Source organism: Phocoena phocoena, chromosome 16 (genome assembly GCF_963924675.1).
Source record: "Phocoena phocoena chromosome 16, mPhoPho1.1, whole genome shotgun sequence".
Classification (NCBI taxonomy): domain Eukaryota; kingdom Metazoa; phylum Chordata; class Mammalia; order Artiodactyla; family Phocoenidae; genus Phocoena; species Phocoena phocoena.
The window spans coordinates 36,468,656-36,482,102 of record NC_089234.1 but is presented as its reverse complement, the minus strand read 5'-3'; the positions used below and the strand labels follow the sequence as shown (position 1 = coordinate 36,482,102).

The 13,447-nt window shown below is 33.3% G+C and overlaps 1 protein-coding gene across 1 annotated transcript in view; it reads left to right on the top strand.

Annotated features, from left to right (window-relative positions):
- KIF20B (kinesin family member 20B) overlaps positions 1 to 13,447 on the top strand; it is a 73,871-nt gene that overhangs the window by 26,066 nt on the left and 34,358 nt on the right. Inside the window, exons 15-18 of the mRNA XM_065893899.1 lie at positions 3 to 141; positions 1,008 to 1,236; positions 2,003 to 2,055; positions 5,017 to 5,170. Of these exons, the coding sequence (XP_065749971.1) occupies positions 3 to 141; positions 1,008 to 1,236; positions 2,003 to 2,055; positions 5,017 to 5,170 (575 nt within the window). The remainder of the gene's footprint in view (positions 1 to 2; positions 142 to 1,007; positions 1,237 to 2,002; positions 2,056 to 5,016; positions 5,171 to 13,447) is intronic.

Below are 13,447 nucleotides of genomic sequence, written 5' to 3'. Positions count from 1 at the left end.
AGGGAAACTCTCCTTCAGGAACGAGAGATATTAGAAGAAAATGCTGAATGTCGTTTGGCTATCTTCAAGGATTTGATTGGTAAATGTGACACTCAAGAAGAACCAAACAATGAAGATCGTGCCGTGAAAGCTGAAACTGAAGTATGTTAACTGAAATATTAAATCCATGAGGTTTAGGTACCAGGATTTAGTATACCACATCAATGATGAGAAATATTAATATACTTTAGAATTAAAACAAAAAACTTAATATGTAGCTTTATTATAATTAAGCATGCTTTGTTAAGAATGTAAGCACAAATAGTTTAAATATAGCTATTGAACTTATAAAAATATATATCTGTTACATTTATATCTCAGTTTGGTGTTGATTGAGTCATTGTGTTGATTGTAGGTAGATACCTTTTTGTCTGATTATGGGATACCCCTCTCAGATTTGTATTAAACTTAAAGAATTTTAAATGGCTGAGAGATCTAAAGGGTCATTTAGTTCTGTTCTGATTAAAACAAAAACATTTATATATAGAAAGATCACTGTTGCTTGGCTGACTGACGATTCCCTACTGTTGAGGAAAGTAGGGAAACAAAGCCTTTGAAGGCTCATTATATAACTGAAAGTACACCTGAAACATTATTTCTCCATAAAAACAATGTCATAAACTATGATAAGTCATTACAGAACAATTACGATTACCTAGTTCAGGTTATATAATGAGCCTTCAAAGGCTTTGTTCGGCTAGCGCAGGAAACAAATTTCCAGTTTCATAATTCAGACCAAATCCCAAACTATGTCAGGGACACATAATGTTTCATGTTCCATAGAACAGAAAATGAGTAATGGAGCACAACTTTTTCATAATTGGAGGTAGTTCTATATAATCTATTTAAAAATTTTAAAGTTGTGAATTTTTTTGCTGTTTATTTTTAAAACTCTCAATCAGATGATACCACACTGAAATAGTGAAAGCCACTGTTAACATTAGGTATGTGGTTTTTGCTATTTTTAGGAAGGACAGAATTATGTAGGAATTGAAGATATTATTGGTTCTCTTCAAGATGATGTCACTGATATTAAGAAACAGGCTGAAATTGCTCACTTATGTATTGCATCTCTTGCTGACCCCCAGGAAGCTATTGCTTGTTTAGAATTAAAGTTTAATCAAGTTAAAGCTGAATTAGCTAAAACCAAAGAAGAATTAACCAAAACCCAGGAGGAGTTAAAAAAGAGAGAAAATGGTAAGTGGATGTATTTTACCCCTATGTAGATGTTATAAATTCATAAAAAGACAGTTGGTAAGTATGAGATTTATGCAGCTTATTTACCAAGTGGCCAGAAAATGATGGCGGTAATGTATTTAATATTTTACCATTTGTATGAGTTTATAGTAACTTACTAGTACAAATATTTTTTTGCTTTTCTTTACTTTTAGACCAATATTATTAGAAAATGGGCTTCTCAGAAAAAACCAAAAACTAAGTATAGCTTTATCAGCAAATTAAGAAATCTCATAGGAAATTGTAAAGCTGTAAATTTTGTTTATATATATATTATATATTTACTTAAATATAAATATATATTTATATAAATATGTATATATATATATGGTTTGTCACATCTGAGTTTCAAGTGTTAGATGAAATACTCGGCCCTTTTCTGTGTGAAACAAGATGGGTGGAAAATAACAGGTAAGTGATGTCTCATTCTGAAGTGTATCAGAAAGGTACCAGCTAGTTCCTTTCTGACATTATACCAGAAATTTTTTACTATTGAGCATACGTGTTTCATTTTTACCCTGAGTTTTGAAAGTGGCTTTTTCAGAAACATTACTCTCTGGTGGTAGAATTTGTAGCTAAGTGCTTGTGTGCTTCTAGTGCTGTGAAAATTCTTTTTCCTGAGTATAACAATAAAGCGTCTACTATAGCAGCTTATGTTTCATGATTATTCAGTGATATATTTTTTTAGGTGCTTAGATATTCATTTTTAATATTCTTATTTTTTCAGAATCAGAAATTAATTTAAATTCATTGGTTCAAGAGCTTGAGAAATCTATTAAGGTAATACTTTTAAGTTTTATTTTGTCTTGATAAGGAAATTAATAATTAAGTAAAATAAGCAGCATGAATTATGACTAGGTACGTCTATTTTAAAAATAAAGTAATAAATGAATGTGATAAAAAAAATTGATGAGCATAAATGCCTTCACCCTCATACCTCTTTCCAAAGATGGCCTCTGGAAAGTTTCTTTAGTCTTTCCAGAAAAGATTTATGTGTGCGTGTGTGTGTGTGTGTGTGTGTGTGTGTGTATATATATATATATATATATATATATATATATATGAAACAAACACACTTTTAAAAAAATTTGTACAAATGGGATTGTAGTTCTGTGTCTTGCTTTCTTCCCTTAGAAGACATCTTAGAGATAATTCTATGGCAGCACATACAGATCTATGTCATTCTTTTACTAGGTTTATTGTGTTGGTTAGATATATTTAAATGGTGTTTATTTTGTCTGAAGTTACTGAGTGTTTTAAAATTTAGGATATGGCCTGAGCAGTGTGCAGCATTGGAATCCTGAAAATCTCTAGCACTTTGTACCTTCATATCAGATAATTACTCTAAATGATTGTAGATGAATTTGACATTGATAGATATAAATATGAAATTGCAGGTATACATAGAGGTGAAGTGAATTTAAAATTCTAAACTTAATATTTTTCCTGACCTTCTCTTAACTTACATTTGTCCTTCTAAAGAGCTGAATATTTTAAGATATGATCAGATATAAATAATTCAAGATCTTGGTATCTAATACCCAGTACTTAAAAAGGTAACCAAAATAATGTACTTAGTACAAGACATTACAGCTATTGTTTACACAATTCGTGATCTTTTCCTTTTCCTTTATTTTTTCTAGTTACAAAAATAGCTGCTAGTTGTAAAAATTCAGCTATATTAAAGTATGTAAAGTAGAAAGTACAGTAGTACCCCATAATGTCTCTCCTACATCAAAAACAAAACAAAACCAACTTGGCTGGTAGCTCTTTGAGACTTTTATATATATCCATTTTTATAGAACATTTACTATGAACTCTTAAGTTCTTTACATATATTTACTTGTTTAAATCTCAGAACAATCTTATGATGTAGATACTGTTATTTTTTATTTTTATGGAGGTGTCAAATAACTTGCCTAGGGTTAAGAGAACTTAACCTCATGGTGTTGATTAACTGTTGATCTAGGGTCACTGTTCCAAAGGTTGTTTTGAAAGCAGACTCTTTTAATGATTAAAAGTTTGTTTTGCATGGTTCTTTAGCATCCTTCCTACCAAGCATACCCTAGGCAGAAAACATTCCTTTGAATAACTGAGATTTGTGGAGGATGGATTTTCTTGGTGAAGATTGTATAATTTGAAGGAGGAAAAAAATGACTAGGTGATTATGATAGGTCTGAGAGTGGAAGAGGAGACAACTTGAAATTGTCATGGTCTGTTTGAAAACTCAAAGTTTGTCAGAGGTCTGATCCCTCTACCCCAGGATTTTGTAATTTATCAGCGACACAAAGAGACTAATTGTGAAAAAGCAGGGAGGTTGTTCTTCATGATATCCTTTGTTTAGGGATATCTAAAAAGACTTTGCTTTTTTTTAATAATGCATTACTTTTTGACTTAAAGTCATTTTATCTATATCTCTTAAGAACATTTGCTGATTTTACGATGTAAAATGATGTTTTGTTTTCTCATATAGTTTTTTTTTCCCCAAAAAATGGATTGCTACCAGTATGTAGGGATTTAATTAATCTCTGCTTTTAAAAAAATCTCTACCTTTACCATACTTTTAATTACTTTATAAACATACACTTAACTGCTGAGGTTTCACCCTTCCTCTTTCTGGGTACCTTTTCTTCTTCTGTCCTTTTAGGGAGGCATAGTCTTTGCCTTAAAAAATAAAAATCTAAATGGCTTTTATCATCTAGATAAACTAGGAGCTCATTTTTTTTGGTTTTTTTGTTTGTTTGTTTGTTTCCACGTGCAGAAGGATTCACATTTATTGGTTCAAATACAGTACCTAACATTTGCTAAACATGCATTTCACACTACTTGGTCACATTTCCACAGGTAGTCAATGCACAGAAGAGGGTCCATCCTTTGCCAGATGGTAGGGTGGGAGGTAGCAGAGGGACTGGGTAGCAGAGCTTGCCAGCTATCATTTGGTCATGAAGGGTTGATGGAGCCAGGTTGGCAGGCAGCCCTTTGTCCAGCCCACTAGGGACAAGGGCCCAGAGACATCCTGTTTGCTCGACTCATATATAGGACTGTGGGTAGAGGTGGGCCTCGGGTAGGCAGCCCAGGGGTAGGCTCACGAATGCATGTTGCCTCCGGAGCTCTGAAGGTGGTGTCATGGGAGGTAGGGCTAGGAGTTCACTTTTAAAGCAGTGTGTAGACTGTGTATCTTTGATATACATAAGCTAGAAGCTAAGGCTAGAACCTTTTCTGCGACTTGTGAACAAACTAACAAAGACATTGTTACTTTGAGAAGCTTTGGTTGTAAAACAATTGATGAGTTTCTCCAGTTACTCAAGATTACTCAAGATTTTAAGTAAAAGCACCTATAAGAAACAATTTTGTCATAGTGTTTTCATATTTTTCTTTTCAAAGCACATTTTGTTTATGACTTAGGGTAAGTGTTTTTAGGGTTCTGTGGTTATCTGTAAATAAGTCTCTAACCCACCTGATTCCCTTAGAAAATCTAAAGGTGAATTTGTTTTTAGTATCGGGGCGAAACTACACACTTAAGTTTTTTTTGTCCTTAGTGAATGTACAAGTTAGTTAATATTGCTCACTTCCTAGAGTCATTGGTTATTTTAGGGTGAGATTTAAGAAATAACTTAGAAAATGTTTCAATAAACTTGAAAATAAAATTTTTATGATACAGTATTGAATCATAATTTATATAGTTCTTAAATGTATTATAGCTTTCTATATGTGAACTAATTTTAATTTATTTTACTTTAGGACAATGCTGGTACATCTACTTTAATAATAAACAATAAATTGGTTTGTAATGAAATGATTGAAATGTCTAAGGACTGCAAAACTAAAACCTATTCAGGAAGAAAAAGATTAAATGAAATTGAACTTCAACAAGATGAACCACCAGCAAAGAAAGGTACTCTTCAGGGGCTAGCAGGAGGCTTTTAAGAAAGCTAACTCCTAAACCAGGAAACAGAAGAGTTGTAAAGAGAAGGAAATTTACTTATCTAAGGAAAAAAAAACTGAGAAAATATAAATGTCCCTAAGTTTTACACTAACATGTTATAAACTGTCTAGAGGATGGGTATATTTAAAGCTGCCTTTATTTTAATAAGTATGTTTTTAGATATTGTGCTTTTATCACTTTAACATGACAATAATTCTTTTACTTCTGTGCCTATAGTAGTTAAAAGTCATCACTTTCATCTTCATGATTATAGTACATTTTCTGCCAGAATTTCTCCACATTGTTTTTTCATTTGAAGGAAAAGCCATTTGACAGTAAGGCTTTGAGCTAAACATTACTAAAGACAAATGTGGTCAAGTTTTGTTTTCTATGAAGTTACTAAAAAAAAAGTGGTCACATGCTTCTCTATACTATACATCCCTGGTTATATGGAAGAACATGGCAGCTTTCACCTTGTCTCTAAGCTATTCATTCTATCTTTTGGAAAACTTTTACAGTCTGATACAGGGAGGGAGGCCTTTCTAAGAGAAGGTGCATTAGCTTTAGAAACCTAACTAGCAGAAAGAGAAAAACAAATCTCGTATATTAATGCATATATGCGGAATCTGAAAAAATTGCTATAGACGATCTTATTTACAAAGCAGAAATAGAAACACAGACGCAGAGAGCAAACATATGGATACCAAGGGGGAAGGGGTGTGTGGGATGAATTGGGAGATTGGGATTGACATATATACACTACTGATACTATATATATAAAACACATAACTAATGAGAACCTACTGTATAGCACAGGGAACTCTACTCGATGCTTTGTGGTGACCTAAATGAGAAGGAAATCCAAAAAAGAGGGGATATATGTCTACATCTAGCTGACTCACTTTGCTGTACAGTAGAAACTAACACAACATTGTAAAGCAACTACACCCCAATAAAATTTTTTTAAAAGATGGATTTAGAATGTTATTAATATTTATGAGTAATAATATATTATGAATTATGAACCAAAAAAAACCAAAGAAACCTAGTTAGCTGCTTCACCTTGAGAAAAATGGATAAATTAAGTCTTTCTTTGGTCATTAGTAAAATAAGTTAAATATACCTGCCTCCTGAGGTTGTTAAGAATAAAAACAATTGGGTAATACAACAATATAATAAACACCTCATAGAACCTCAGTAAAATTAATGTTTTCAAAAGTAGATAACTTAAAGGATAATATAGCACTAGATATATTAATCCAATAAAGTGTGAGCTAATAGATTGAAACTAATATGCATGGTCACCTTCTGTTATCATTGAAGGAGTGGTGCCTTAGCTACAGGGAGTATAACCTTGTTATGATTTCCATAGCACTGTTCCTCTAGTTTTTCACCTTGATCGGTGCCACAGAGTAGTTGAGAATATAGGGTAGTTGAGAATGCAGGAACAGTAGATCACTAGGAAGTGGAAGTGAAAGTTGGCAGAAGCGAGTGATCTACGTGGTATGACTAATCCTAAGGGTAACCCATTCATGAAGAAGGTGATTGTATAATAACTCTAGTTGTTAGTGACAAATAATTTGGATATGGGTAGATTTAAGTAAGTTTAGGTAACATAAAGTATTTTTTTTTCCTCCTTAAATTCGTAACCACTGTGGCTATTTCTCAATTTGTTGTTAGAGACTAAAGGGACTACATAAAGGATCATAAAACTGTAGCTATAGCCACCCTTCTTCCCCTCTACCTGCTACTAAAAAATCTCCAGAACAAAATATGTGACTCCTTATAAATACTAGGATAGGATTAGGGGGTTGATGGTTTTACTGAATGTATGTTTTCTGTTCTTAAAGGGAATGCAAAGCCATTTCCCTATGAAAGTGAATTTACTTGTTTGAGGTCAATGTATCTGTACTTTGGGAAGCTGATAACCATGTAAACGGTTCAAGAAATAAGCCTTCAGAATAGTGATAAAGGAGACAAACCAGAGATATGCTACAATCTGCTTACCTGTAACTTTTCAACCAGAACTAATTTTTGTAGCAAAATATAGGTACGCAGTATATGTATAGGTTGAATGTGATAGAAATATTGAATTAAAGTAATTATCTATTTATGTTTACTTTTTATGTTAACCTATATTAAGTTTATATACAGTAAAACCTATTTCATCTTTATTGCTAGACTAATGCTTTAATTTCTCACTGACAAGGCTGTTCTGAATATGTTCTATGAATCTTTTGATATAAAACATAAAAATTTCTGAAAGAATATGAATATCTGAACAAGAAAATCAGGTGCAAAACAAATTTTCTGAAGTACCTTATGTAATTATCCTAGTTATTTTTATTTTAAATAAATTTATTTATTTATTTTTGGCTGCATTGGGTCTTTGTCGCTGTGCGCATGCTTTCTCTAGTTGTGGTGCGTGGGCTTCTCATTGCGGTGGCTTCTCTTGTTGCGGAGCACAGGGTCTAGGCGTGTAGGCTTCAGTAGTTGTGGCACACGGGCTTAATTGCTCCACGGCATGTGGGATCTTCCTGGACCAGGGCTTGAACCCGTGTCTCCTGCATTGGCAGGCGGATTCTTAACCACTGCACCACCAGAGAAGTCCTATCCTAGTTACTGAAATATAGTAAAATTAAGAGAACAGCATTACTTGATCACAAAAGCCTTATTGCACTTACTATAATTCACTTCAGGGTTTAGGGACTATATCCATATAGTATGTATGACTCAAATCTCTTCTCAGGATATTCAGGATTTATTTGTGAGCTCTGAATTTCTGATTGTTGTCATTTTTAACTTGCTTAGATCCCATCTTTTCTCCTGATAAAGGGTTCAGACATCTTTATAACTTGTCTTCTTAAAGGGCAAAAGGATTAGTCATTTCCACTGATGAAGTCATAGGTGAGAAAATTACATCATAAGTTCAGAATTACTTAAAGGGAAAGTAGAACAGAGGTATGAATCAGTGGAAAATCCAGTTATTCCACTTTGGGATGACTTACCACAGCTTTGTAAGATGTTAGGAGACAATCTGATAAAAATAATGCACTGGTTGAACATTATTTTTAAAAATTCGTAAGAGTAAATGGGCAAGTTTGTTGTAAACATAAATAGGGGTAAATCTCTAAGTCTCCAGAGTAGATGGAATCCTTAGAATAAACTGAAGGAACTAAATTAGGAAAATATAAGTACAAACATAGGAAAATCATCAAAAATAAACTCAACAGCTTTTCAGAAAGCAGGCTATAGAGCAGGGGTAATGCCATGTTTTTCCTGTCCTTTTTGAGGCAGAAGAGACAATGTAAGTTATAGGTAGTAAAACCTTGTCCAGTGAGCTTTTAAAGTTAGTCTGTTAAAGAGATCTTGGAATCCTGTTATGGGATTACATAATTACTGCTGCCCAAGAGCATTTAAACAATCCGGTGAAGGAAAAGAATATGGATTGTATTTGAAAAATGGAAACTTACAAATAAAACTTGCTTTTACATATATACTACTGAATGTAAAACTGGATAAATTCTTGGATGGAGTAGGGAGGTGAGATTTCCAGATTATACAGTGATTTTTGGGGTGAGGGGATACTCTCACTGGGGACATCAGTATCTTGAGAGGACTGGGATTTTTTTCTCAGCCTTACTGAGGTACAATTGACCAATAATTTTGTAATATATTTAAAATGTTTAACATGATTTGATATACATTGTGAAAAGTTTCCCACCTTATCACCATTAATTAATACATCTGTCACCTCACTTATTCACCTATTTTCCCCCTCTTTTTTCTTTTTTGGTGAGAACAGTTAAGTTATACTCTCTAGGCAAATTTCAGTTATACAATACAATGTTATCAATTATAGTCACCGTATTATACTTAGATCCTATGATCTTATTCATCTTAAACTGAAAAATTATACCCTTTTACAAGCCTCTCCCTATTTCCATCACCCCTCATCCCCTGACAACCACTGTTCTACTCTCTGTTTCTATGAGTTGGATCTTTTTTTCTCCTCGTATTGATACCACACAATATTTTTCTTTCTCTGTGTGGCTTATTTCACATAATGCCCTCCAGGTTGATCCATGTCATTGCAAATGGCAGGATTTCCTTCTTATTTAGGCTGAATAATAATATTCCATTGTATACATATTTATTCCACATTTTAAAAAATCCATACATCCATCCACGGACACTTAGGTTGTTTCCATGTCCTGGCTATTGTAAAAAATGTTGCAATGAACATAGAGCATGAACTTGCATGAACTTTGAGATAGTAATTTCATTTCCTTTGGATATATACTCAGAAGTGGGATTGTTAGCTCATAAGATAGTTCTATATTTAATTTTTTGAGGAACCTTTATACTGTTTTTCTAGTGGTTGTACTACTTTATATTCCCATCAACTGTGTGCAGGTTCCCTTCTCCCCTCATCCTTGCCAGCATTTGTTACCTCTTTTTGATAATAGACATCCTAACAAGTGTTAAGTGATATCTCACTGTAGTTTTGATTTGCATTTCCCTAATGATTAGTGATGTTGAACACCTTTTCCTGTACCTGTTGACTATTTGTATGTCTTCTTTGGAAAAGTGTCTGTTTAGTTCCTCTGCCCATTTTTAAATTGGATTGTTTGGTTTTTTGGCTGTTGAGTTGTATGAGTTCCCTATATATTTTGGATATTAACCCCTTGTCAGATAGACGGTTTGCAAATATTTTCTCCCATTCCACGGGTTGCCTTTTCGTTTTGTTGACTGACTCATTTGCTGTGTAGAAGCTTTTTAGTTTGATACAGTTTCACTTATTTATTTTTTGCTTTTGATGCTCAAGCTTTTGGTGTAATATCTAAAACCTGTTGCATAGTTCAGTGTCAAGGAGCTTTTCCCCTATGTTTTCTTCTAGGAGTTTTATGGTTTCAGGTGCTATGTTTTAAGTCCTTCATCCATTTTGAGTTAATTTTTATAAGTGGAGTAAGATAGGAGTTCAATTTCATTCTTTTGCATGTGGATATCCAGTTTTCCCAACACAATATTGAACAGACTGTCCTTTTCCATTGAGTATTCTTGGCTTTCTTGTTAAATAAGTTGGACATACGTGTGTGGGTTTAATTTTGGGCTTTTGAAACTATTTCATTGGTCTATGAATCTGGTTTTATGCCAGTACCATACTGTTTTGATTACTGTAGCTTTATAGTATAGTTGAAATTAGAAAGTGTAATGCCTCCAACCTTGTTCTTTCTCAAGATTGCTTTTGCTATTCGGGTCTTTTGTGGTTCCATGTGAATTTTTAGATTGCTGTTCTATTTCTGTGAAAAATGCCATTGGAAATTTGATAGGTATTGAATTGAACTTGTAGATTACTTTGGGTAATATGGACATTTTAACAATATTAATTCTTCTAATCCATGAACATGGAATATCTTTCCTTATTTTGTATGTCTTTTTTCATTCTCTTTCACCAGTGTTTTATAGTTTTCAGTGTAGAGGTTTTCACCACCTTGGTTAAAGTTATTCCTAAATATTTTATTCTTTTTTATGCTATTGTAAATAGGTTTTCTTTTCTTATTTTCTCTTTCTGATAGTTTGTTGTTAGTGTACAGTTTTTTGTTTTGTGTAGTGTTTCTTGTATATTGATTTTGTATCTTCCAACTTTAGTGAATTTCTGTATTCTAAAGGTTTTCTGGTGGAGTCTTTAGGATTTTCTATAATATAAAATTCTGTCATCTGTAAACAGACAGTTTTACTTCTTCCTTGCCAATCTGGATACAGTTTGTTTCTTTTTCTTGCCTGATTCTCTGGCTCAGATTTCCAGTACTAATGTTAAATAGAAATGGTGAGAGTGGACATACTTGTTTTGTTCTTGATCTTAGAGGAAAAGCTTTCAGGTTTTCATGGTTGAGGATGACATTAGCTGTGGGTTTGTCATATATGGCTTTTATTATGTTGAGGTATGTTCCCTCTCCAGTCTGTTGAGAGTGTTTATCATGAAGGATGTTGAATTTTGTTAAATACTCTTTCTGCAGCTAGTGAAGTGATCATATGATTTTTATTCTTCATTTTATTAATAGAGTATATCACATTTACTGATTTGCATATATTGAACTATCCTTGCATCTCTGGGATAAATCCCCCTTGATCATGGTGTGTGATCCTTTTTAATATGCTGTTGAATTCGATTTGCTGATATTTTGTTGAGGATGTTTCCATCTATGTTCATCAGTGATATTGACCTGTAATTTTCTTTTTTCTAGTGTCCTTGTCTAGCTTTTTTATCTGGGTAATGCTGGGAGAGAGCTGTGATTTTAATTTATCAAATGGGGTCATAAGATTAAAAATCTTGTACAGTCACTTAAGTTTTTTCCCCCACATTATATAATAGTATCTGAAAGACCTTTCATAAATGCTTGTGCTTTTTCTTTATTTTTCTCACAATGTCAACTGTGATTAGCATATAGGAAGATAGAAACCTATTTGTATGTAGGATAGTAGATTTAATTTTAAATATCTTTTTATGATCTTGAAGATGCCTTCTTAATTGAACAGATTCATTACATAGGGTACTATGATCTCTCATCTAGGCTGCACGAGAGCCTGCCACAGACAGGAGGAAAAACTTAAGGGCTTGTATGTCATTACTATGTGATATTTGACATTTATCTCTTATGGAACAGTTACATGTAGGGCTGCCATATAGGGGCTTAGTAATGAAGCAAACTGATATGTTAGGATCCTAAATGTCATTACTCGGGTGACTATCAAGGTCTTCCAGAAATTTAGAAAAATAGATTCCTGGAGTAGTGTGCATGCACCCTCAAAGTGTTTGCGTGTACAATACATTCCAGATTTATCAAGTCAGTATGTTTGGTATTTGTTCTCAGGAATCTATATTATAAGCTCTTTTGCCAATTCTCTAAAACTAGAGAACCACTGTTATAAAAAAGGCGCTGTAAAGAGAACAGCTTAAAATTTAAAACATAAAATTGCACTAAAGTAACCAAGTTAATATAACTGAGGCATGTTAGATTATAAATTTGCACATATCTAGAACCAGAATAGTTTACTGATGACAAAAGTTATGTTTTTCTGATATAATGATACGTCTTAGAGATAGAAAAGGAGGACATAAGCTATGTAGCTAAATTTCAAAAATAATTCATTTACGGGGACCTCCATGGTGGTCCAGTGGGTAAGACTGCAGTCCCAATGCAGGGGGCCTGGGTTCAGTCCCTGGTCAGTGAACTAGATCCTGCATGCATGCTGCAACTAAGAGTCCGCATGCTGCAACTAAGAAGCCCCACATGCCGCAACTAAGAAGCCTGCATGCTGCAAATAAGACCTGGCACAGCCAAAACAAATAAATAAATATTTTTTAAAATTCATTTAGGATTATTGTTCATGTATATAAAGATGCATTAGACACAGAGAGTCTGCCGTCAGGAAGTTTGGAATCTAGTAAATGAGAGTGACAAGTAAACATATTATTTCAGTATAATCTAATGTGCTCAGATGCATAGTATAATTATTTGGCCCTCTTACCGCTATCCTGTAGTAAGTAGTGCAGAAATATCCTTATTTTAGAAATGTAGATATTAAGCCTGAAAAAGACAAACTTTTATTTATTTTTAATTAGCTGAACTCTTCTGTACAGATTTTCAGTTTCTAATAATATCTAACTATATCCCAAACACAGTGTGTTCTAAGCTCATTGATTATCTTGATCTTCACAATAACTCTGAGATAGGTGGTATTATTGCTATTATTTTCCATTTTCCATTTGAGGAAGCAGCCATGGGGTCAGGCAGTTTATTGACAGTTATGCAGCTAGTGAAGGGTAGGGCTACATTAGACTTGGCATAAATTTAACCATTTTTCTCCTAATTTTACCTGTGAAAGTATCAGGTACTCAGTTTGCAAATCACTAATTTAGTAGATCTATAGTATAATTGTACTTCAAGACTGTTCTTTAGTCTGCCTTAGGGTATAATTCCCTACCTTCTATCTCATAGTAATAATAAAGATTTGTAGTAGACAATTTAAATAACATAAAAGCTATAAAAAGAAAGTAGAAGTAACTAGTAATCCCACTCAGAAGTAGTTACCAGGATTTTCTTGCACATCCTTTGCTAACTTTTTCTGCTGTGACTTAATGGAACTACAATTTTTACATAAATTGGTGTATGCTATGTATGTTTTGCAGCCTGATTTTTCTTTTTTACTCAATAGCTTATTTCTGTTTTTCATGAAAAGTGT